Source organism: Triticum dicoccoides, chromosome 2B (genome assembly GCF_002162155.2).
Source record: "Triticum dicoccoides isolate Atlit2015 ecotype Zavitan chromosome 2B, WEW_v2.0, whole genome shotgun sequence".
In the NCBI taxonomy this organism is placed as follows: domain Eukaryota; kingdom Viridiplantae; phylum Streptophyta; class Magnoliopsida; order Poales; family Poaceae; genus Triticum; species Triticum dicoccoides.
The window spans coordinates 748,384,035-748,406,863 of NC_041383.1; the positions used below are offsets into that span (position 1 = coordinate 748,384,035).

Genomic DNA, 22,829 nt, shown 5'->3' on the forward strand with positions numbered 1-22,829 from the left:
TAGCCGCCACAGGTCAGCTCCTCTGCGTGATTCTCGCTAGTTGACGTCGCCCTTTTCCACATCTGGTTCATTCCCCAATTTGCCATGGCTAGATCTTCTTCCCTCCCCAAATCCGCACCTTCTAGCCTTCTATTTTTTTTTCTGTTACAACAACATGTATTGGGCATATCTTCTTTTGCTCCAGAGTGAAAAAAAATCTTTGAATGTATAGTTGATCTAGCACTGATATTGAGAGTAAAGACATGTTATTTTTGTAAACAAATGATATATGTACTTATGCAAGGTCATTCTCTGGTAATTATATCGTTGCACATTATGTGGTTGCTTGATATTTTCCCCTCCTATTTTGTGTGTCACTCCCCGCCACTGGGTGGAGGTAGTGACTGCGTCGAGCCAGAGGGATTGTGGCGTGCTGGCATGGAAAAATAGTGTGTAAATGCCATAGTTCTGGTGCGCTGGTCCTACGGGGCCTTAGCACGACGACTTTCCGACTGTCTACTACAACAAGTTGTGCCCGACTCCGGTGATGGAGAGGCGATGACGACGGCGCGTCTTCGGCTCGCTTCAGTGCTGGTAGTTGTCGCTAGGTGGTCTACGGATCTGGATGTGATTTCTATTATTTCTGGTATTCGTTGTACTGCCATGATTGAAGATGAATAGATCGGAAATTTTCTCGCAAAAAAAAGTGTGTAAATGCCATAGTTAATGGTGCAAGTGATGCGCTTGACACGACCAATTTTTTATGCTAAGTGTATGCTCATGTGAGACTTTGTGCAATCCATGAGATCTGAGGGAGGACATCAAAACATTATTGTCAAATTCATGTCCGTTGACACTATGGAAAGCAATATCTCACACGCTAAACTGTGTATGAACACAAACTTGGAAATGGTGCAAATGGTCAAAAGCTTCTAATTCGTATTTAAGGGGACAGTCCCACCAAAGTGAAAATAATCATCGAAAATTACCAAGTAAATTGAAAGCCAAAAATACTAAGAATCAGGGACATGCACAAGCCACAATGCAGTAGTTCAAATGGAAATCTGGAAACATGTGTTGAACTTAAAAAAGGGATTATGTATGCACATTTTTGCCAATGCAACAGGCATGGCAAGCGTGTGCCCATGCATGCACTCAAATTTGTGAATCTTTTTGTAAAAAAAAATTCTACCCACACAAAAAATTCGCATATTTTGTAATCAAACTGATTTTTTTTGAAAAAGATTGAAAATTTGAGAATAAGTTCATGAATTTGACTATTTTAATTTTAAAAAGTTCAAGCATTTGAAAAATATAGAAAAACCCCAAAATAAAATGAAACAAAACTCTGTTTAAAAATACATGAGAAAACCAGCCTGAAACTTCACAAAGTCATATTTGCCATATAGGAAGCGTAAAAGAAAGCAAGTGGGCACAACAAGTAACCTAGCCCAGTTGGTTACTAGAACTAGAAGTAAACCTTGAGAATTGGAGTTTAAATCCATGCAGGGCACATTTCTTGAAGATTAAAAAAAAAGAGAAAATAAAGCTATACGCCAGGCCGTGTATGTATCGCGTATTCGCACACTCAGCATGGGCGACGTATATTCTAAAAATACTATCCTACCCTTTATTTATTATAAAAGAGTATGAAGAGATCTTCTCCATTAATGTGTTTAGGGGGTTCTAGCAAAGCAAAAGTGTTATTATAGCTACTCCTACTAGCAATAGCAAAATCATGATGAATGTGATCAGGTACTTCCAGATGACCAAGTCGATACCCGTTGGTGCCAGGAACGGTAGCGACAAGTGCGGCTAGAATCCTGCAGAGAGTATAGATTGAGCTGTTATAGTACACGCACGCAAGTTAGGTTTTTAAAAGCTTGGGAATAAGAACGCTTCAGAGATTCTATTGAGTATGGAGATGCACATGACCAAGATGAGAAAAATAGGTAGGTTTTTTTTTTGAGGGGTGAAAAACAATTTATTCATCACCAAACTCCACACGACGTGGGATATAATTTGGAACCTGGGGTTGGCCCAACCAGACATGGCGCCCCGGCCCTAATGAAAGTGAAAACTTAGCAAGTTTATGTGCGTCTCTATTAGCCGCACGGCCTTCAAAAGTAAAATTACAAATGCAAGAAGAAGATCTAAATTTAATCTCTTGAATAATTGCAGCGTTTTTACCCATATGTGACTTTTGGATGTCACTCACCACTTGCTTCGCGTCAGAAGCGATCATCAGGTTATTCACGTTGAGATCTTCGGCCAGGGCTAGTGCTTCACGGCATGCGATCGTTTCCAGAATCGCTGGGTCGTCCGCTCCTGCAATGACCAACGATGAGCTTTCCAGATAGTTGCCTTGTTGATGCCAACAAACCGCCGCAGCAGATCCTCCTCTCCCAGTTCTCACACCAGCATCGACGTGAATTTTGACCCATCCCGGAGGAGGAGCTCGTGGCCTGATCAGAGAGGGTCCGCCCCTTGCCGCTGGTTCTTGCTTGTTGTCCAACACCTCTAGCTCTACTATAAATAGAGCTAGAAATCTCCTGACAAAATCTGTAGTGGCTTGGGGTGTTTGAAAAATCCCTTCATGGATTGCCTTACGCCGAGCCGTCCATATCGCCCATAACGTGACCGCTAGCCGAACAAATTGGTCATGTGGAAGTGATTCCATGAGTGTAAATAGCCATAACTTAGCTTTTGGTTCGGTGGTAGCAACCAGGACTTGTGCAAGATCATCATCGGTCAGAGCCCACACACACCTGGATGATGTACAGTTCAGCAGTGAGTGCCTCCATGAGTCTAGTGCTCCACACATCCCACATGTCGAACTATCTGACATATTTCTATGAGCTCGAACATCTTCCGTTGGTAGAAATTGTTTAGCTAACCGCCACAGGAACATCTTCACTTTGCCCGGTACCTTAGTGCGCCATAGTGTTTTCCACGTCCCTTCCTCTGCCGCTGTCGACGACGAGCCCGCAGTGTTTTCCAGCCAAGCCTCCCGCCTCCTTCTGGTTTCTACTAACATGCGATATGCAGACTTGACAGAGAAGGTGCCGTTCCTCTCGAAGTTCCAACTCCAGAAATCAACCGTGTTTCGTGTGCAGAGTGGGATACCCAATATGATCTTGGCATCCATTGGCATGAACACCTGGTTGACGCGTTCAACATTCCATGTAGAGCTGGTGTTATCAATTAGTTCGGCCACCCGTGTTGGAAGGTTGGCTACCCGACTGCCATACGGGTGTAACATTTCGTTCCTTGGCAACCACGTGTCTGCCCATATGTTCGTTGATTCACCATTCCCTATTCGGCGGATGATCCCTTGCTGTAGCACATCTCTCCCTTCTAGTATAGCTCGCCAAACCTGACTCGGGTGACCGCCAAGACTTGCATGCAGAATATCAGAGTCCGGATAATAGATGCTTTTCAGCATTCGTGCGCTAAGAGAGTCCGGATCCTACAGCAGTCGCCATGCTTGACGTGCAAGCATAGATAAGTTAAAGAGTTCAAAATCCTTGAAACCTAGTCCACCCATACCTTTTGGCTCAGTCATCGCCTTCCACGATACCCAATGAGGTTTTCTCTTGCCGTCCTTAGAGCCCCACCAGAATTTTCTTATGAGCATATTTAGATGTTCACATAAACCCCTTGGTAACTTGAAACAGGCCATAGAGAAGACCGGGACTGCTTGTGCTACTGCTTTGACCAAAACCTCTTTACCCGCTGTCGACATGGTGCTCTCTAGCCAGCCTTGAACTTTGCTCCACAATCGGTCCTTCAAATATTTGAAAGCCCCGTTTTTAGAATGTCCTATGTCAGACGACATACCCAGGTACTTTTCATTAAGAGTTTCATTTGGAACATTAAGAGTGTTCTTGATCTCCTCCCGGATACTATCTGGAACACCCTTACTGAAAAAGATGGAAGATTTTGCAAAGTTTATCCGTTGACCCGAAGCTTCGCAGTAACTGTTTAGTACCAGGTTCACCTCTTCAGCTCCAGCATTACTCGCCTTACAAAACAGCAGGCTGTCATCAGCAAATAACAAATGGTTTACCTTGGGCGCCGTAGGTGCCACTTGTAACCCACTCAGGTTGGATGACTCATTCTTCAATTTTAACAGGCACGAGAAGCCCTCTGCTGCAAGCAAGAACAAATAAGGGCTGATTGGGTCCCCTTGTCTGATCCCTCTTGATGGTTCAAACTCCTCCAACTTCTTACCATTAAAAAGCACCGAGAACTTGACCGACGTGACTAAGTTCATCACTATATTTACCCATCTTTCTGCAAATCCAAGTTTGGTCATCACCGCCCGTAGATAGGTCCACTCGACCCTATCATAAGATTTCATCATGTCGAGCTTGAGTGCAAAGGACCGGTGCATCTTGGACTTGTTCCTTTTCATAAAATGGAGATACTCGTATGCAGTGATGATGTTATCAGTTATCAGCCGTCCAGGAACAAAGGCAGATTGCTCTTCAGATATTATCTCAGGTAAAATTACTTTCAGACGGTTAGCAATCACCTTCGAAGCATTTTTGTAAAGCACATTACAAAGGCTAATAGGTCTGAACTGAGCTAACAAGGTTGGATTTTTACCTTTGGAATTAACACAAGAACTGTCTCATTAATGCATGATGCTGATTCTGTTCCTTCAACTATCCGTAGTACTGCCTTTGTCACTTCGTTACCACACACTTCCCAATGACGCTGACAGAAATGAGCTGGGTATCCATCTGGGCCAGGAGCCTTCATTGGGAACATCTGAAAAAGAGCAGTTTTTACCTCATCCTCACTGTATGGGGCATTCAAAGCATCGTTCATCTGATCAGTGACTCTGCGAGGAACGGTATCTAGGACCGGCCCCATGTTAGGCACGCCTTCTGAAGTATAAAGATTCTTGTAAAAGGCCGTAGCCATGGTCTCCAACTCCACAACATTATCTGTCATTGTTCCATCCTGACGCTGTAGCTCCTTAATTTGATTCTTCCTTCTTCGCTTACTAGCACGCAGGTGAAAAAAATATGTGTTTTTATCGCCATGCATCAGCCAGTCAACGCGTGCACGTTGTCTCCACAATACTTCCTCTCGGTGAAATAGTTCAACGAGTCGGTCTGTGATTTTAGTTTCTTCTCTGCTCGGTCCAGTTCGTCCCGCCATGGCACGTATAATCTGCAGATTTGTTTTTAGCTCACTGATTTCCCGCCGAACACTGCCAAAGTGCTCGCGATCCCATGTTGATAGCTCGCCTGACAAACCCTGCAGCTTTTCCCTGATTTGGTCGACCGAATCACCCGGCGCCTCTGCCCACTTGTCGGCCACCACCGAAGCCAGTGCGGGATCCCGCTCCCAGCATATCTCGTATTTAAAAGGCTTCGGGCCCCTCCTGCATGCATGCATCTCTTGCAACGTGAGAACCAGGGCTACGTGATCTGAGCTTGCCGCCGCGACGTGCTTAACCTGTGCTGATGGGAATTCCAGGAGCCACTCGGGGGATGCCACCGCCCTATCCAATCTCACTCTTGTGAATGACCCTCTGGCTACTTTTTTCTCGAATGTCCAGCTCTGTCCCTGGTAGCCGATGTCTGTCAGGCTGCAAACATCCAGAGCATCTCGAAACATATCCATCTGCGCTTGGCTCCTCGCGCACACCCCCTCATGCTCGTGGCCGTGTAATACTTCGTTGAAATCACCTACTGCAACCCAGGGAAGATGGCTGGTGTTAACAATGCTTTTCATCATATCCCACGTCTTGTATCTCTCTTGCACTTGTGCTTCTCCATATACAAAAGTAAACCTAGTTTGCACCGGGACTAGTTCTTTAACAATAACATCAATGTGATAATCCGAATAACCAATAATTTCCAGCTTTATTGCTTCTTTCCAGAAGATACCAAGGCGACCACTTCTACCTCTGCTGTTTACAGCAAAACTTTTATCAAATCCTAGCGACCCTACCATGCTTTCAACACGTGATCCCTCTATTTGGGTTTCTAAAATGCATACAATAGAGGGGGCATGTTGCCTCGAGAGATCTCGAAGCTCTTAAACTGTCGCGGGTTTGCCAGCCCCACGACAGTTCCACACCAGGCAATTCATTGCGCTAGGCGCGACCCCCCTGGGAGGCCCGCCAAACGCGCATCAGAAGTTTTGTTTAGAGCAATGCTCTTCGTGTTGGTAGGATCACTTGTACTCTGTTTATTTCTCTTTGGCTCTTGCTTCTACGACAGACTATCTGGAGCTTTCAACATTGGCACAAGGGGAATTTTACCACCCTGTTGTGATGAAGGGGGGCCCGAAGATCCTCCCTGATTAACTCCATACATCCCCCTTTTCCTTCCCCTCTCCGCTTCTTCCATAGCCGCATCATTCTGAAGCTCATCTGACTCCATGAAATCCTCCACTTGGCTACCAGTTTCAGCACCACGACCCCGGCCACCTCCGGACCGGCCACGCCCTCTGCCACCCGGGTTGTTGTTTCCCCGTGCTTCGCCCGGGCCACGTCCTGGACCCCTAAACCAGCTTGCCTTAAGGTCCTTGAAAACCAAAGCTTTAGGTGCCCACACACCATCTCCACATTCCTTGAATAAGTGCCCTAGGTTGCCACACACCGCACACCAATCAGGGAGCCTCTCGAATTTCACCCGAAAGATCACTCGCTGCATCCCTTCCTTCTTCTTGATAACTAGTGAGACTGCATTCTTTAGAGGCTTTGTGACATCAATCTTAATCCTCACCCGGGCAAAATTACCCTCAAAATCTTGGGATTTAGGCTCCGCATAGATGAACTCACCCACCGTCGCCGAAAGTGCTTTGATCTTGGGGAAAAAACCATCAAGGAGGTCATGGATTTGCATCCATATATCTAGCTTGGTGAGATCGATCAGGGAGGGTTTAGTAAAACCATCATAGGGTGTCACGATCACAGCTTTCCTTTTGAACGCCCACGGGCCCTCCTCCATTACACATTCCCAATCGCCTAGACATGAAAATTGCAGGGTATACAGATTGTCCTCCAGAGGTCTGATTTTCACTTCTTTTGCCAGATCCCAAGCAACTCTCATATTCTTGTAAAACCAGTACTGGCTATAGGTCTTTTCTGTGTGAACCCTAGCTAACGCCATCCATCGGACCACTTCGGCCGGCAGTTCGTCGTCTTCCACAATGACATCCTGGAGATCATCCTCTGTCAGGCCTAGTTCTTCCATCATCGCTGCAACATCTGACTCTGCCTCTGCCGCACCCGAGGATGCGCCATCTTCCTTAGTTCTCTTGCTCGAAGAAACCATATCCACGAGCGGTAGGGTCCCCATCACTTCGTCCGCTCCCGCCATGGCCGGGGCCCCAAGGACACCCGAGCGCCGGGGAGGGAAGGAGGCAGGGTAGATCAGGTCTCTACGTCGGGGAGAAAAATCGCCGCCGCCAAGAGGAAGGAAAACCCTAACGAGAGGGGAACAAATCGTAGGTTCGTAGAAAAATAGGTAGGTGAGTATCCAAAAGGGAAGCCCGTTCTCACCGTGTTCACGGCCCAGCTAGCCTGCCATCGATTCTATTATTATTTTTGCCATTTATAACATGGAGGAAGAGCCCGAGCTTGTGCTGTAGGTTTTGAAAAGGGAATCTATCATGATTTGTGAAGTAATACAGATCACCGGAAGAACCCTTCGCTCCTCCTGCCCACGCCCAACTCCCATCTAGGGTTTCCTTGCCTTTCGCCGGCGCCGCCGGTCCGCCTTATCTTCTATGGTCCTCGGATCATGGAGGCACGGTGGATCCCGGCCCTTGCCGGCGGGAGGGCTCCGTTTTTAGATGTTTTTCTGAGTTTTGTTAGGGTTTGTGCCATGCTCAAGAAGATGAGGCGGTGGCGGCTTCTTGAAGATAGAATAAGGTCCTCCCCGCCTAGCCCCCGTGCTGGTGATGTTTCAAGCATCGTCGGAAGGCGTGTGGAGGTTTGTCTCCGGCGGATCTCATGGGATCCGGTCGGCGTTTGTCTTCGGTGGATCCGACTGGATCCGGTCTTCGCTCGTCTACGTCTGTGTGTCTACAGGTTGGATCCTTCCGGTCTATGCTTCTCTTTATCGGCGATGGTTGCTGTTCTGGTGCGCTGGTCCTATGGGGCCTTAGCACGACGACTTCCCGACTGTCTACTACAACAATGTTTGCCCGGCTCCGACGAGGGAGGGGCGATGACGGCAGCGCGCCTTCGGCTCGCTCTAGAGATTGTAGTCGTTGCTAGGTGGTCTACAGACCTGGATGTAATTTTTACTTCAAGTGTTCTTTGTACTACCTTGACAGTTGCAAAAATTAATTAACCAACTATTAGATGAAAACTGGTGCCAAAGTTTTTAGTTTTTTTTTTGGCAGAGGGTAATTTTGTTAACCGAGTTTTGAAGTACTAGTTAACAAGACTCGGTTAACAAAGTACTTCCTTCCTTTTCAAATACATTGCAAATTAGTTTTATTTTAAGTTAGACTTTGTAAAATTTGACTAAATTTATGGAAGAAAAAACAAATCAACACCATCGGAGAATAGTGATAGTTTTTTATAATTAATCCTAGATATATGGAGAAATAATGCGGAGTACCGTAACGCGGAGTGGGCGACGACCCGGCCGTCCTGCGAGGCAGCGACCCATAGCGAGTTAGCGACCATACACGCGTTATCGGGGTTCTACGTATATCCACCTCTTCTTCTCGTGGGTCTGTGGCTTGACTGCAGTACTAATTACGGTTTGCTAGTTGGTATACAGTGCAGCCAGCTGGTGCCATCTGCCATGGCGGCCACGACGGCGAGTCTGGCGGGTTTGGCGACGGTGGCCCAGCTGGCTTTGTACGTCCACGGGCTGGTCACCAAGATCACCGGGGCGGCGGAGACTGCCCGGCAGAACAAGCTGGAGTGCAAGAATCTCGCGAGCCGCGTATCCGTGATCGGCGACCTGCTGCTGCAGCTGCAGGACCCGGCGGTGGCGCAGCCGCTGGCCGGGCTGGGCCACACGCTCCAGGAGGCGCACGATCTCGTGGTCGCTTGCCAGAAATGGAGCGCGCGCAGGAAGTTCTTGTACGCCGACGACCAGGCAGAGAGGTTCAGGGAAGTCAACCGCAGGATCGACTCCCACCTCATCCTCATCCCCTTGCTCAGCCATATCTCCATTACCCGCCGCCTCGACCAGATCTGTCCTCCGAATCCCACCAGCGTTCTTTTACCAGTAGAGCCAACAATGGTTGTTGGATGTGCTTCTGCGCAGCTGCAGGTACGTACATATCCACCACAGTGAGAAGAACCATTTTCATCTTGTTGGTTTTGCAGCTTAATTAAACCATCGTCTTCCATAGGAGCCTGCGATGGTCCAGTATGCAGCTGTGGAGTTCGCGTCGGCGGAGATCGCGGTCTTGACCGGAAACTTCGGCCATGTGCTCAGCGAGGACGTCTCCGGAACGGTGTACAAGGGTCGTCTTCACGACGGCCTGGAGGTGGCGGTGAAGAGCCTGAAGAATCACGGAAAGCAACGCCACGAACAAGAGGGTGCCTTCGTGGCGGAGCTCGAGACCCTCTGCCACCTCCGTCACGACCACGTCGTGCACCTCGTGGGCTGGTGCGCGGAGGACGACGATCGCATGTTCGTCTACCAGTACCAGCACACGAGCAACGGCACGCTCAGGGACCACCTGCAGGGCGGCGGCTTTGCGTCGCCGGTGACATCGTCCTGGAAGGCGCGTGTCCTGGCGCTGCTGGGCGCGTCCAGGGCCATCGACCACCTGCACCGCATGGCCACTCCGCGGATCATCCACCGCAACGTCAGCTCGTCGAGCATCCTTCTGGACGAGAGCTGGGCGGCCCGCGTGTCCGGCTTCAGCGCGGCGGTTTTGCAAGAGCCGACGACCGACGGCCAGCTCGTCGGGGAGGTCGCCGGCACGTTGGGGTACATCGATCCGGCGTACCACCGCACGCGGCGTGTGAGTCCGGCGAGCGACGTGTACAGCTTTGGCGTCGTCATGCTGGAGTTGCTGACCGGTAGGCCGCCTAGCTGGGAGAGCAAGGACCCGAACACCTTGGTTGGCTTAGCTGCCCCGATCATCGAGAGGGGGGACCTGGGGTCTGTGCTGGACCGGCGCCCGTCGCCGGCGCCGACCCCGGGGCAGATGGAGGCGCTGAAGCTCGTGGCCTACACGGCAGCACGCTGTCTGTGGCCACAGCCACAGGACCGCCCCGCCATGTCAAACGTGTTGACCAACCTCGAGGCGGCGCTCGGGCTCATAGACAGCGATGAGCCTAAGCAAAGCTATTAGAGCCAGCTAGCGATGATGACTCGCCAAGACGTAAACTGCGTCACAACGATACGTACCTTTAGCTTGTAAACATGGTCTAGTTAGAATGGACCTCTCGATCGGCCGGTGTGTCGGGTGCTCAAATGAAATATACTGTTGTGAACTTATAATTCTTTGTTTTTGCTTTTAGATTGCTCACACATAATTTGAATGATAAGCTTTGCAATAAATTTTTTTTGAACACCAGTACAGACACAAGCGCTCATATACATGCGCATACACTCATCCCTATGAAGCACACACGCACACCCTACCCCTATGAGCACCTCCGAAAGACTGAGCCGGCATATCATCTTGAAATTTATGAAGTAACCGTAGGCACTTCGTCGTCAACGGAAACGTCTCCTCCCACTAAATGGGCATCGCCGAAAATCTTAAAATAAATTCAAAAATAAATGCGAGCACCAAGATTTAAACCCTGATCGACTAGTCATAGAACATGATTATTCAAACGTGCACCCTACCTAGCTAGGAGAGTGTAATCCATTGTTGTTGTTTTCTCAATGTCTGTTTTCAATAAAAATGCATATACCAGTTACTTTCAAAAATACCGGCAAGTACCAAGAATAATATATCATGTTATTTTAAAATATATTTTTTACAAAATCTAAATATGGAAGACTTCAAAAAATCAAAATTTGGAAAAAATATCCAAAATGCAAGTTTCAAAATTCAAAAATGGTAACAATATGAAATATTTTAAAAATTAACTAAAATAAGAACGGAAAATGAAATGATCACATGCAGTTATCATGCATGGTTTGAGAAAAGTGTGCATTGTCTGTGGAATCTTTTTAAAATTGACTAATATGAGTCCACATAATATAAATTGGTGAGAATATTTACATTTTTTTGAAATTAAGTGAATTCTCTAAAAGAATATGATTTACGTTGAAATAAAAAACATGACCTTTTGAACAATTATGTTGAGGCTCCCACATTCTAATCGATTTGTTTAAATTATTATAGGGAGACTATATTGTTCGCAAAAGATTTACGAAAAAACTCATAAATAAACACACAAATTTTATTGAATTTCCCAAACATTTCACAAAGAACTCACCAAATGTCAGTTTTTATAGGAACAAGAATCAACTAGCATAGGAAGGCAAAGCAAGTATAACTTCAAAACTTTAAGCACATAGAGAGGAAACTTGATATTATTGCAACTCCTAGAAGCATATGTATTCCTCCCTCATAGTAATTTTCAGTAGCATCGTGAATGAGTTCAAAAATATAACTATCACATAAAGCATTCTTTTCATGATCTACAAGCATAGAAATTTACTACTCTCCACATAAGCAAAAATTTTCTCATTCGGAATAGTGGGATCACTAATTCCTAAATTTGACACTCTTCCAAACCCACTTTAGATGATAGTATTATTCATACTCCAAAACATATAAGTGAAGTTCATGGAGCATTATACAATTAATATAGTCTAACCAATATCCAAGCTCAAAATATATAAGTGAAGCACACGAAGCATTCTATAAAACCATACTCAAAATATTTAAGTGAAGCACAAAGAGCATTCTATAAGGTTATACTCAAAAGATATAAGTGAAGCACATGAAGCATTCTATAAATCTATGAAGGGCTATCTCATACTAGCATGGTTCTTAAAGAAAAAGAAAAACACAAAGAACACAAACCATGTGAACAAAACAAAAACCAAGGTATACCGATAATTGTTGAAGAAGAAAGATGGGATGCCAACCGCGGCATCCCCAAGCTTAGATGCTTGAGTATCCTTTGAAATATTTACTTGGGGTGCCTTGGGAATCCCCAAGCTTGAACTCTTGCCTCTCTTTATTCTTCTCACATCGGTAACTCCTCGTTCTTCGAACACTTCATTCACAAAAACTTAAACAAAAACTTTGTGAGATCCGTTAGTGTAATAAAGCAAACTACCACTTTAAGGTACTGCAATTAACTCATTATTTATTTATATTGGTGTTAAACCTACTGTATTCCAACTTCTCTATGGTTCATAACCCCGATACTAGCCATAGATTCATCAAAATAAGCAAACAACACGTGAAAAACAGAATCTGTCAAAAACAGGACAGTCTGTAGTAATCTGGAAGTTTAGTAAACTTCTGTAACTCCAAAAATTATGAAATAAATTTTAAAATTTGAACAATTTTTACACAAGTAATTTTCAAAAAGTTTCAGACCCATTTGACTTTGCAGTAAAAAAATTAAATTCACGCGCTACAGCCAAAGTTTCTGTTTTTGTACTGCACAAAGTAAACAAGCAATCTAATCATCCTAAAACCAAACCTTGGCACATTATTTTTATAATACAATGGATATACACAAGGGGATAATTAATTACAGAGACACTTCCATGAAAAATTCTACATTGTTTTGGTGAGCATGAACACAAGTGCTCAAGGTCGACCCTCACTTCTTCAATGCATAACTTTCCAATCACTTATCTTTTTGAAAAACTTTTTAGGCATGAGAGGCAAGTAATTTTTTTGGTATTTTCATTCTTTAATTTTTTTTTGTATGTTTCACCCACAACTAAACAGAAACAAAAAGGAAAAAACAAAATCTACTTAATGAAGAAAGAAAACAGGCACACACGAGAATATCAACCCCACGCTATTGCTCCCCGGCAACGGCGCGAGAAAAGAGCTTGATAATCCCCAAGTGCAGGGAATGATCGTAGCAATTTCCAAAGGTGGAAGTGATAAGTATGGAGTGTCGAACCCACAAGGAGCTAAAGGTAAGATCAATATTCTCTCAAGTCCTATCTGCCACTGATACGACTCTACGTACACCGAACGTTTACTTCGAACTAGATACGAGAAACAAAACTACGTTATGGGTATGAAGAGGATAACTTTGCATGATATCGGAGAGCTAAAATATAAAAGTAGGTGTTGTTATCATAAAGTTAGAATATATTACTAAATATTATAAATAGCGAGTGTGGAATAATGATGGATCGGTGTGCGGAATTGTCCTAGGCAATCGTTAACAAGACCAGTAGTCGTCATTGCACTAGTAGAAAAAGGGCCATTTGTCCCGGTTCGTAAGGGCTTTCTGTCCCGGTTTAAGTACCGGGACTGAAAGGTCGGTACTAATGCCCTTGGCCTTTAGTCCCGGTTCTTACACGAACCGAGACAGATGGGCCTCCACGTGGCCGCTGCGGCCAGCCCAGGCAGGGGGGCCTTTGGTCTCGGTTGGTGACATAAACCGGGACCAAAAGGCATCCATGCGTCAGCAGCTGGCTGGAGCTGAGGTTTTTTTTGAAAGGGGCTGGTTTAGGGGTTTTGGGGGTTAATTTAGGTTGTTATTAGCTAGCTAATAGAGAGAAGTGTCCTCTCTTATATCTTCGTGCTTGGTCTACCAACGCTACTGCTATGTTCATTTCACCCGCTGATATATAATAACTCTTCATGCTTGCATCATGCATCATCATATATAATAACAAGTCCTACTAATCATGCATCATCATACAACTTCTACTTGTTATTAATAACAAGTCATATGATCATCATCCTCATAGTCATCGAACCAACCCTACTTAATTGTTCTTAGCACATGATCATCAGTATCAGGTAGGACCTAAATACCCTTAAGGTAAATAGCATAAAACAATATAGACCCTGACTCTCCATTATGGAGAATGGAGATCATCCTATCTCCAATTCTTGCGCTTCGCTTCCTTTTGCTTCCAAGAACCTCCTTACGACTGTCCATATATTTTTTCCATTCTTTGATTGTCATGTCTCCACTTCTTTTAGAAATCCGGTATGGACAGTTGAGGTTCGTAGGATGACCTGGTTGTATATTCAAAACATCAAGGCGACCATGCTGATACATCAGATGAGGCACACAATCATTCGGGATTATCTTTTGAAAAACATAGTAATAACTTCGTAGTTAGCAATGATGTACTAGTTTTAGAAGTATGCAAAAGACGCACGGATGTCGTAATAGTAAAAAATCTTACGAGGGTATCTCCATGGTAGTTACCGTAGTTCAACACATGCACTAGTGGCACGTATTGACCATAATGTTGAGGAGTTCGATTGTAGATATTTTAATTCTCAAGATCAGTACAAAATGTGATCAGATGCTTTTTCTCCTGATAAGTTAATTCGGAGCCATCGGTGTAGTGGGTTTTGTCTACCACCTTCCGCACATTCTTTGAAGAATGAAAATAAGCTGTCAATGGAAATAACCTGTCAACTATTTTGAAATAAACAATATAAATTACTTAACAACTATGTTTGAGAAGCTCACATAGGGGAAGAATTGGAAGTGTATCAACAAGGACCCAAATGTGCATATTGTCTTGCTCGATTTTAGGATCACCAAGATCCATGGTGACAAGCATACCCTCATCAAAACCATACATCTTGCAAAGTGCTTCCCAATTTTTGCAACCAAAATGGGTTACACTCAGAATTTTACAACTTTACTTCAAAATCCACACCATGATAGGTCCTTAGGTGATTTTTTTTGTTTCCATACTTTCATGGTCTTTAAAACCCATCCTCTCCGAGACATAGTGTCTTGCATAGCATGGGATAAGCTAGTCGAATTGGAAAAGATGAAAAGTACACGTTGAAATAGTTGAAGTCGTGCTTAATTACAAAAAACTCTTGTCGTTGTTGCGTACCGTTTAAACATCAAAGGTCTCCTCGAGCTTAATGCTGAAGCGCCGATCTTCGTCCAGCTCAAGGAACCTGTCGCACATACCTCAGTCGTTGTGGCACCAGTCGCACTCCCCCGGGCGGTTTTCGTCGTTCGAGTACGACATTTCCTATGTTCATAATTCAAATATTAAAGTTGTACAATTAAATATATGTACTAAAAAACCTAAATTAGATCATTATTATTCATCACGGGTTGACTATCGGTCTGTCGAGCCTTTTCTTGAAAACTCTCAGCTCACGTGGTGTACATATTCGACCGTCGGTGATGGTAGCTCCTCCTTTCATTCCTGAGTACATTACACCAAATTGTCTAGCACACGGGAATGAAGGAGAAACTACCCCCATGAAAACAGTCGGGATTCTTCGTCCTCTCATACATACATGGTTGGAGACTCTCCCTCACTGATTCCTCTATAACATTTGCGACCGTCGGTGATGGTAGCTCCTCCTTTCGTTCCCGAGTGCATTACACCAAATTGTGTCTAGCACACGGGAACGAAGGAGAAGCTACCCCCATGACAACAGTCGGGATTCTTCGTCCTCTCATATATGGTGGAGACTCGACAGACTTAAAGTCAACCCGAGGACTCATATTGACATGGAGATTTGGCTGGTCTCACCTCGAGGTCGGAGGGGGGTCGGTGATGGGGACGACGGTGTGGATGATGGAGGGGTCTCTTAGATTTCTGTAAAAATAAAAACACAATAAGCTATCAAGTAATGAAATGCATACGCCTTGCATATATAGTGCTCGCCAATTTTAGCATTCAAAGTAGGAGTACTTTTCCAATTAATTTGAGCATTCTCAATATGCAAAACCAAATCGTAAAATAAAGTAGTATTCAAATTAGCATGCATTCAATTATAAGCAAAACTACATCATCTCTTGTGTCCGTACATCGTCGAATATTATCACTAATACTCCTCGAATACTATCATACATATAGCATCGCTAATACAACTAGAACTGTAGCGTTCAACGGGTATCGTCGCGGGCGGTGGACACCCAAAGAGAAGGATGTTGGAAATATGCCCTAGAGGCAATAATAAATAAGTTGTTATTATATTTCCTTGTTCATGATAATCGTTTATTATCCATGCTATAATTGTATTGATAGGAAACTCAGATACATGTGTGGATACATAGACAACACCATGTCCCTAGTAAGCCTCTAGTTGACTAGCTCGTTGATCAATAGATGGTTACGGTTTCCTGACCATGGACATTGGATGTCATTGATAACGGGATCACATCATTAGGAGAATGATGTGATGGACAAGACCCAATCCTAAGCCTAGCACAGAGATCGTATAGTTCGTATGCTAAAGCTTTTATAATGTCAAGTATCTTTTCCTTAGACCATGAGATTGTGCAACTCCCGGATACCGTAGGAATACTTTGGGTGTACCAAACGTCACAACGTAACTGGGTGACTATAAAGGTGCACTATAGGTATCTCCGAAAGTGTCTGTTGAGTTGGCACGAATCGAGACTGGGATTTGTCACTCCGTGTAAACGGAGAGGTATCTCTGGGCCCACTCGGTAGGACATCATCATAATGTGCACAATGTGACCAAGGGGTTGATCACGGGATGATGTGTTGCGGAACGAGTAAAGAGACTTGCCGGTAACGAGATTGAACAAGGTATCGGTATACCGACGATCGAATCTCGGGCAAGTACAATACCGCTAGACAAAGGGAATTGTATACGGGATCGATTGAGTCCTTGACATCGTGGTTCATCCGATGAGATCATCGTGGAACATGTGGGAGCCAACATGGGTATCCAGATCCCGTTGTTGGTTATTGGCCGGAGAATTGTCTCGGTCATGTCTACATGTCTCCCGAACCCGTATGGTCTACACACTTAAGGTTCGATGACGCTAGGGTTATAAAGGAAGTTTGTATGTGGTTACCGAATGTTGTTTGGAGTCCCGGATGAGATCCCGGACGTCACGAGGAGTTCCAGAATGGTTCGGAGGTAAATATTTATATATGGGAAGTCTTATTTTAGTCGCCGGAAAAGTTTCACACTTTATCGGTATTGTACCGGGAGTGCCGAAAGGGGTCCGGGGGTCCACCGGGGGGGTCCACCTGCCCCGGGGGGCCACATGGGCTGTAGGGGGTGCGCCTTGGCCTATATGGGCCAAGGGCACCAGCCCCAAGAGGCCCATGCGCCAAGATATAAGAAAAAGGGGAGAGTCCTCAAAGGGGAAGGCACCTCCGAGGTGCCTTGGGGAGGATGGACTCCTTTCCCCCTCTTGGCCGCACCCCTTCCTTGGAGGAAGGGACAAGGCTGCGCCTCCCCCTCTCCCTTGCCCCTATATATAGTGGAGGGGAGGGAGGGCAGCCACACCTGAAGCCCTGGCGCCTCCCTCCCTCCCGTGACACCTCGTCCTCTCCCGTAGGTGCTTGGCGAAGCCCTGCAGGATTGCCACGCTCCTCTACCACCACCACGCCGTTGTGCTGCTGCTGGATGGAGTCTTCCTCAACCTCTTCCTCTTTCCTTGCTGGATCAAGGCATGGGAGACGTCACCGGGCTGTACGTGTGTTGAACGCGGAGGTGCCGTCCGTTCGGCACTAGGATCTCCGGTGATTTGGATCACGACGAGTACGACTCCTTCAACACCGTTCTCTTGAACGCTTCCGCTTAGCGATCTACAAGGGTATGTAGATGCACTCTCCTTCCCCTCGTTGCTGGTTTCTCCATAGATAGATCTTGGTGACACGTAGGAAAATTTTAAATTTCTGCTACGTTCCCCAACAGTGGTATCAGATCTAGGTCTATTGCGTAGATTCTTTGCACGAGTAGAACACAAAGTAGTTGTGGGCGTTGATTTTGTTCAATGTGCTTACCGTTACTAGTCGAATCTTGTTTCGACGGTATTGTGGGATGAAGCGGCCCGGACCGACCTTACACGTACTCTTACGTGAGACAGGTTCCACCGACTGACATGCACTTGGTGCATAAGGTGGCTAGCGGGTGCCAGTCTCTCCCACTTTAGTCAGAACGGATTCGATGAAAAGGGTCCTTATGAAGGGTAAATAGCAATTGGCATATCACGTTGTGGTTTTGTGTAGGTAAGAAACGTTCTTGCTAGAAACCCATAGCAGCCATGTAAAACATGCAAACAACAATTAGAGGACGTCTAACTTGTTTTTGCAGGGTATGCTATGTGATGTGATATGGCCAAGAAGAATGTGATGAATATATGTGATGTATGAGATTGATCATGTTCTTGTAATAGGATTCACGACTTGCATGTCGATGAGTATGACAACCGGCAGGAGCCATAGGAGTTGTCTTTATTTATTGTATGACCTGCGTGTCATTGAACAATGCCATGTAATTACTTTACTTTATTGCTAACCGGTAGCCATAGTAGTAGAAGTAATAAGTTGGCGAGACAACTTCATGAAGACACGATGATGGAGATCATGATGATGGAGATCATGGTGTCATGCCGGTGACGATGATGATCATGGAGCCCCGAAGATGGAGATCAAAAGGAGCAAAATGATATTGGCCATATCATGTCACTATTTGATTGCATGTGATGTTTATCATGTTTATGAATCTTGTTTACTTAGAACGACGGTAGTAAATAAGATGATCCCTTACAACAATTTCAAGAAGTGTTCTCCCCTAACTATGCACCGTTGCTAAAGTTCGTCGCTTCTAAGCACCACGTGATGATCGGGTGTGATGGATTCTTACGTTCACATACAACGGGTGTAAGACAGATTTACAGACGCGAAACACTTAGGGTTAACTTGACGAGCCTAGCATGTACAGACATGGCCTCGGAACACAGAGACCGAAAGGTCGAGCATGAGTCGTATAGTAGATACGATCAACATGAAGATGTTCACCGATGATGACTAGTCCGTCTCACGTGATGGTCGGACACGGCCTAGTTGACTCGGATCATGTAATCACTTAGATGACTAGAGGGATGTCTATCTGAGTGGGAGTTCATAAGATGAACTTAATTATCATGAACATAGTCAAAAAGATCTTTGCAAATTATGTCGTTAGCTCGCGCTTTAGTTCCACCGTTTTAGATATGTTCCTAGAGAAAATATAGTTGAAAGTTGATAGTAGCGATTATGCAGACAGTAGAAAGCTTATGTCCTTAATGCACCGCTCAGTGTGCTGAACCCCAAACGTCGTTTGTGGATATTGCGAACATCGGACAAACATGTTTTTGATAACTACGTGATAGTTCAGTTAAACGGTTTAGAGATAAGGCACCAAAGACGTTTTCGAAACATCGCGGAACATATGAGATGTTTCGAGGGCTGAAATTGGGATTTCAGGCTCGTGCCCACGTCAAGAGGTATAAGACCTCCGACGATTTTCTTAGCCTGCAAACTAAGGGAGAAAAGCTCAATCGTTGAGCTTGTGCTCAGATTGTCTGAGTGCAGAAATCACTTGAATCGAGTGGGAGTTGATCTTCCAGATGAGATAGTGATGTTTCTCCAAAAGTCATTGCCACCAAGCTGCTAGAGCTTCGTGATGAACTATAACATATCAAGGATAGAAATGATGATCCTTGAGGTATTCGCGTTGTTTGACATCACGAAAGTAGAAATCAAGAAGGAGCATCAATTGTTGATGGTTGGTGAAACCACTAGTTTAAGAAGGGCAAGGGCAAGAAGGGATACTTCATGAAACGGCAAATCAGCTGCTGCTCCAGTGAAGAAACCCAAGGTTGAACCCAAACCCGAGACTAAGTGCTTCTGTAATAAGGGGAACAACCACTGGAGCAGAATTACCCTAGATAGTTGGCAGATGAGAAGGCTGGCAAGGTCGATAGAAGTATATTGGACTAAGTGCTTATGTTAATGTGTACTTTACTAGTACTCCTAGTAGCACCAGGGTATTGAGATACCGGTTCAGTTGCTAAGTGTTAGTAACTCGAAATAAAAGAGCTACGGAATAAACGGAGACTAGCTAAAGGTGAGCTGACGATATGTGTTGGAAGTGTTTCCAAGGTTGATGTGATCAAGCATCGCACGCTCCCTCTACCATCGAGATTGGTGTTAAAATAATTATTATTTGGTGTTTGCGTTGAGCATAGACATGATTGGATTATGTCTATCGCAATGCGGTTATTCATTTAAGGAGAATAATGGTTACTCTGTTTATTCGAATAATACCTTGAATGGTATTGCACCTAAAAGGAATGGTTTATTGAATCTCGATCGTAGTGATACACATTTTCATGCCAAAAGATATAAGATAGTAATGATAGTACCACTTACTTGTGGCACTGCCATGTAAGTCATATTGGTGTAAAACGCATGAAGAAGCTCCATGTTGATGGATCTTTGGACTCACTCGTTTTTGAAAAGTTTGAGACATGCAAACCATGTCTATTGGTGTATACGCATGAAGAAACTTCATGCAGATGGATCATTTGGACTCACTTGATTTTGAATCACTTGAGATATGCAAATCATACCACATGGGCAAGATGACTGAAAAGCCTCGGTTTCAGTAAGATGGAACAAGATAGCAACTTGTTGGAAGTAACACGTTTGATGTGTGCAGTCCAATGAGTGCTGAGGCATGCATTGAATATCGTTATGTTCTTACTTCATAGATGATTCGAGTAGATGTTGAGTATATTTACTTGATGAAACACAAGTCTGAATTATTGAATGGTTCAAGTAATTTCAGAGTGAAGTAGAAGATCATTGTGACAAGAGGATAAAATGTCTATGATATGATCATAGAGATGAGTATCTGAGTTACGAGCTTTGGCACGCAATTAAGACATTGTGGAAATTGTTTCACAATTAATACCGCCTGGAACACCAGAGAGTGATGGTGTGTCCGAACATCATAGTTGCACCCTATTGGATATGGTGCGTACCATGATGTCTCTTATCGAATTACCACTATTGTTCATGGGTTAGGCATTAGAGACAACCGCACTCACTTTAATAGGGTACCACGTAATTCCGTTGAGACGACACCGTTTGGAGAAACCTAAGTTGTCGTTTCTTAAAAGTTTGGGGCTGCAACGCTTATGTGAAAAAGTTTTAGGTTGATAAGCTCGAACCCAAAGCGGATAAAATGCATCTTCATAGGACACCCAAAACAGTTGGGTATACCTCCTAATTCAGATCCGAAAGCAATAGGGATTGTTTCTTGAATCGGGTCCTTTCTCGAGGAAAGGTTTCTCTCAAAAGAATTGAGTGGGAGGATGGTGGAGACTTGATGAGGTTATTGAACCGTCACTTCAACAAGTGTGTAGCAGGGCACAGGAAGTTGTTCCTGTGGCACCTACACCAATTGAAGTGGAAGCTTATGATAGTGATCATGAAGCTTCGGATCAAGTCACTACCGAACCTCGTAGGAAGACAAGGACGCATACTGCTTCGGAGTGGTACGGTGATCCTGTCTTGAAGGTCATGTTGCTAGACAACAATGAACCTACGAGCTATGGAGAAACGATGGTGGGCCCAAATTCCAACAAATGGTTAGAAGCCATGAAATCCGAGATAGGATCCATGTATCAGAACAAAGCATGAACTTTGGTGGACTTGCCCGATGATCGGCAAGCAATTGAGATAAATGGATCTTTAAGAAGAAGACGGACGTGGACGGTAATGTCACCGTCTATGAAGCTCGACTTGTGGCGAAGAGTTTTTCACAAGTTCAAGGAATTGACTACGATGAGCTTTTCTCATCCGTAGCGATGCTTAAAGTCCGTCGGAATCATGTTAGCATTAGCTGCATTTATGAAATCTGGCAGACGGATGTCAAAACGAGTTTCCTTACCAGTTTTGTAAGGAAAGGTTGTATGTGATACAATCAGAAAGGTTTTGTCGATCCTAAGGATGCTAAAAGGTATGCTAGCTCCAGCGATCCTTCTAAGGACTGGAGTAAGCATCTCGGAGTTGGAATATGTACTTTGATAAGATGATCAAAGATTTTGGGTTTATGCAAATTTCTGAGAAACTTGTATTTCCAAAGAAGTGAGTGGGAGCACTATAGAATTTCTGATGAGTATATGTTGTTGACATATTGTTGATCAGAAATGATGTAGAATTTTCTGTAAAGCATATAGGGTTGTTTGAAAAGTGTTTTTCAATGGAAAACCTGGATTAGGCTACTTGAACAATAAGCATCAAGATCTATAAGATAGATCAAAATGTTTAATAATACTTTCAAATGAGCATATACCTTGACATGATCTTGAAGGTGTTCAAGATGGATCAGTCAAAGAAGGACTTCTTGCCTGAGTTGTAAGGTACGAAGTTAAGACTAAAAAGCTCGACCATGGCAGAAAAGAGAGAAAGGATGAAGGTCGTCCCCTATGCTTTAGACATAGGCTCTACAGTATGCTATGCTAAGTACTGCACCTGATGTGTGCCTTGCCACATGTCTGGCAAGAGGGTACAAAGGTGATCAAGGAGTGGATCACCAGATAGCGGTCAAAATTATCCTTAGAGGAATAAGGATTTGTTTCTCGATTATGGAGGTGATAAAGAGTTCGGCATAAAGGGTTACGTCGATGCAAGCTTTAACACCTATCCGAATGACTCTGAGTAGCAAACCGGATACGTATAGTGGAACAACCATTTGGAATAGCTCCAAGTGGAGCGTGGAAGCAGCATTTACAATATGACCTAGATATTTGCGAAGTACATACGGATCTGAATGTTGCAGACCCGTTGACTAAAACCTCTCTTACAAGCAAAACATGATCAAATCCCATAACTCATTGAGTCTTAATCACATGATGATGTGAACTAGTTTAATGACACTAGTAAATTCTTTGGATGTTGGTCACATGGCGATGTGACCTGTGAGTG

General features: G+C 44.5%; 1 protein-coding gene across 1 annotated transcript; it reads left to right on the forward strand.

Annotated features, from left to right (window-relative positions):
• The first annotated feature begins 8,731 nt into the window (after positions 1-8,731).
• On the forward strand, positions 8,732-10,487 carry LOC119366049 (putative serine/threonine-protein kinase-like protein CCR3). The gene is made up of 2 exons (XM_037631710.1): positions 8,732-9,242; positions 9,325-10,487. Exons 1-2 carry the CDS (start codon positions 8,766-8,768, stop codon positions 10,276-10,278), a joined length of 1,431 nt encoding a protein of 476 aa, XP_037487607.1. The 5' UTR covers positions 8,732-8,765; the 3' UTR covers positions 10,279-10,487.
• Positions 10,488-22,829: the final 12,342 nt, after the last annotated feature.

Bases quoted from the DNA above. Each gene is read 5' to 3' on its own strand.
- LOC119366049 (XM_037631710.1), top strand. From the start codon at position 8,766: ATGGCGGCCACGACGGCGAGTCTGGCGGGTTTGGCGACGGTGGCCCAG. The intron at 9,243-9,324 runs GTACGTACATAT...CGTCTTCCATAG, and splicing joins GTGCTTCTGCGCAGCTGCAG to GAGCCTGCGATGGTCCAGTA.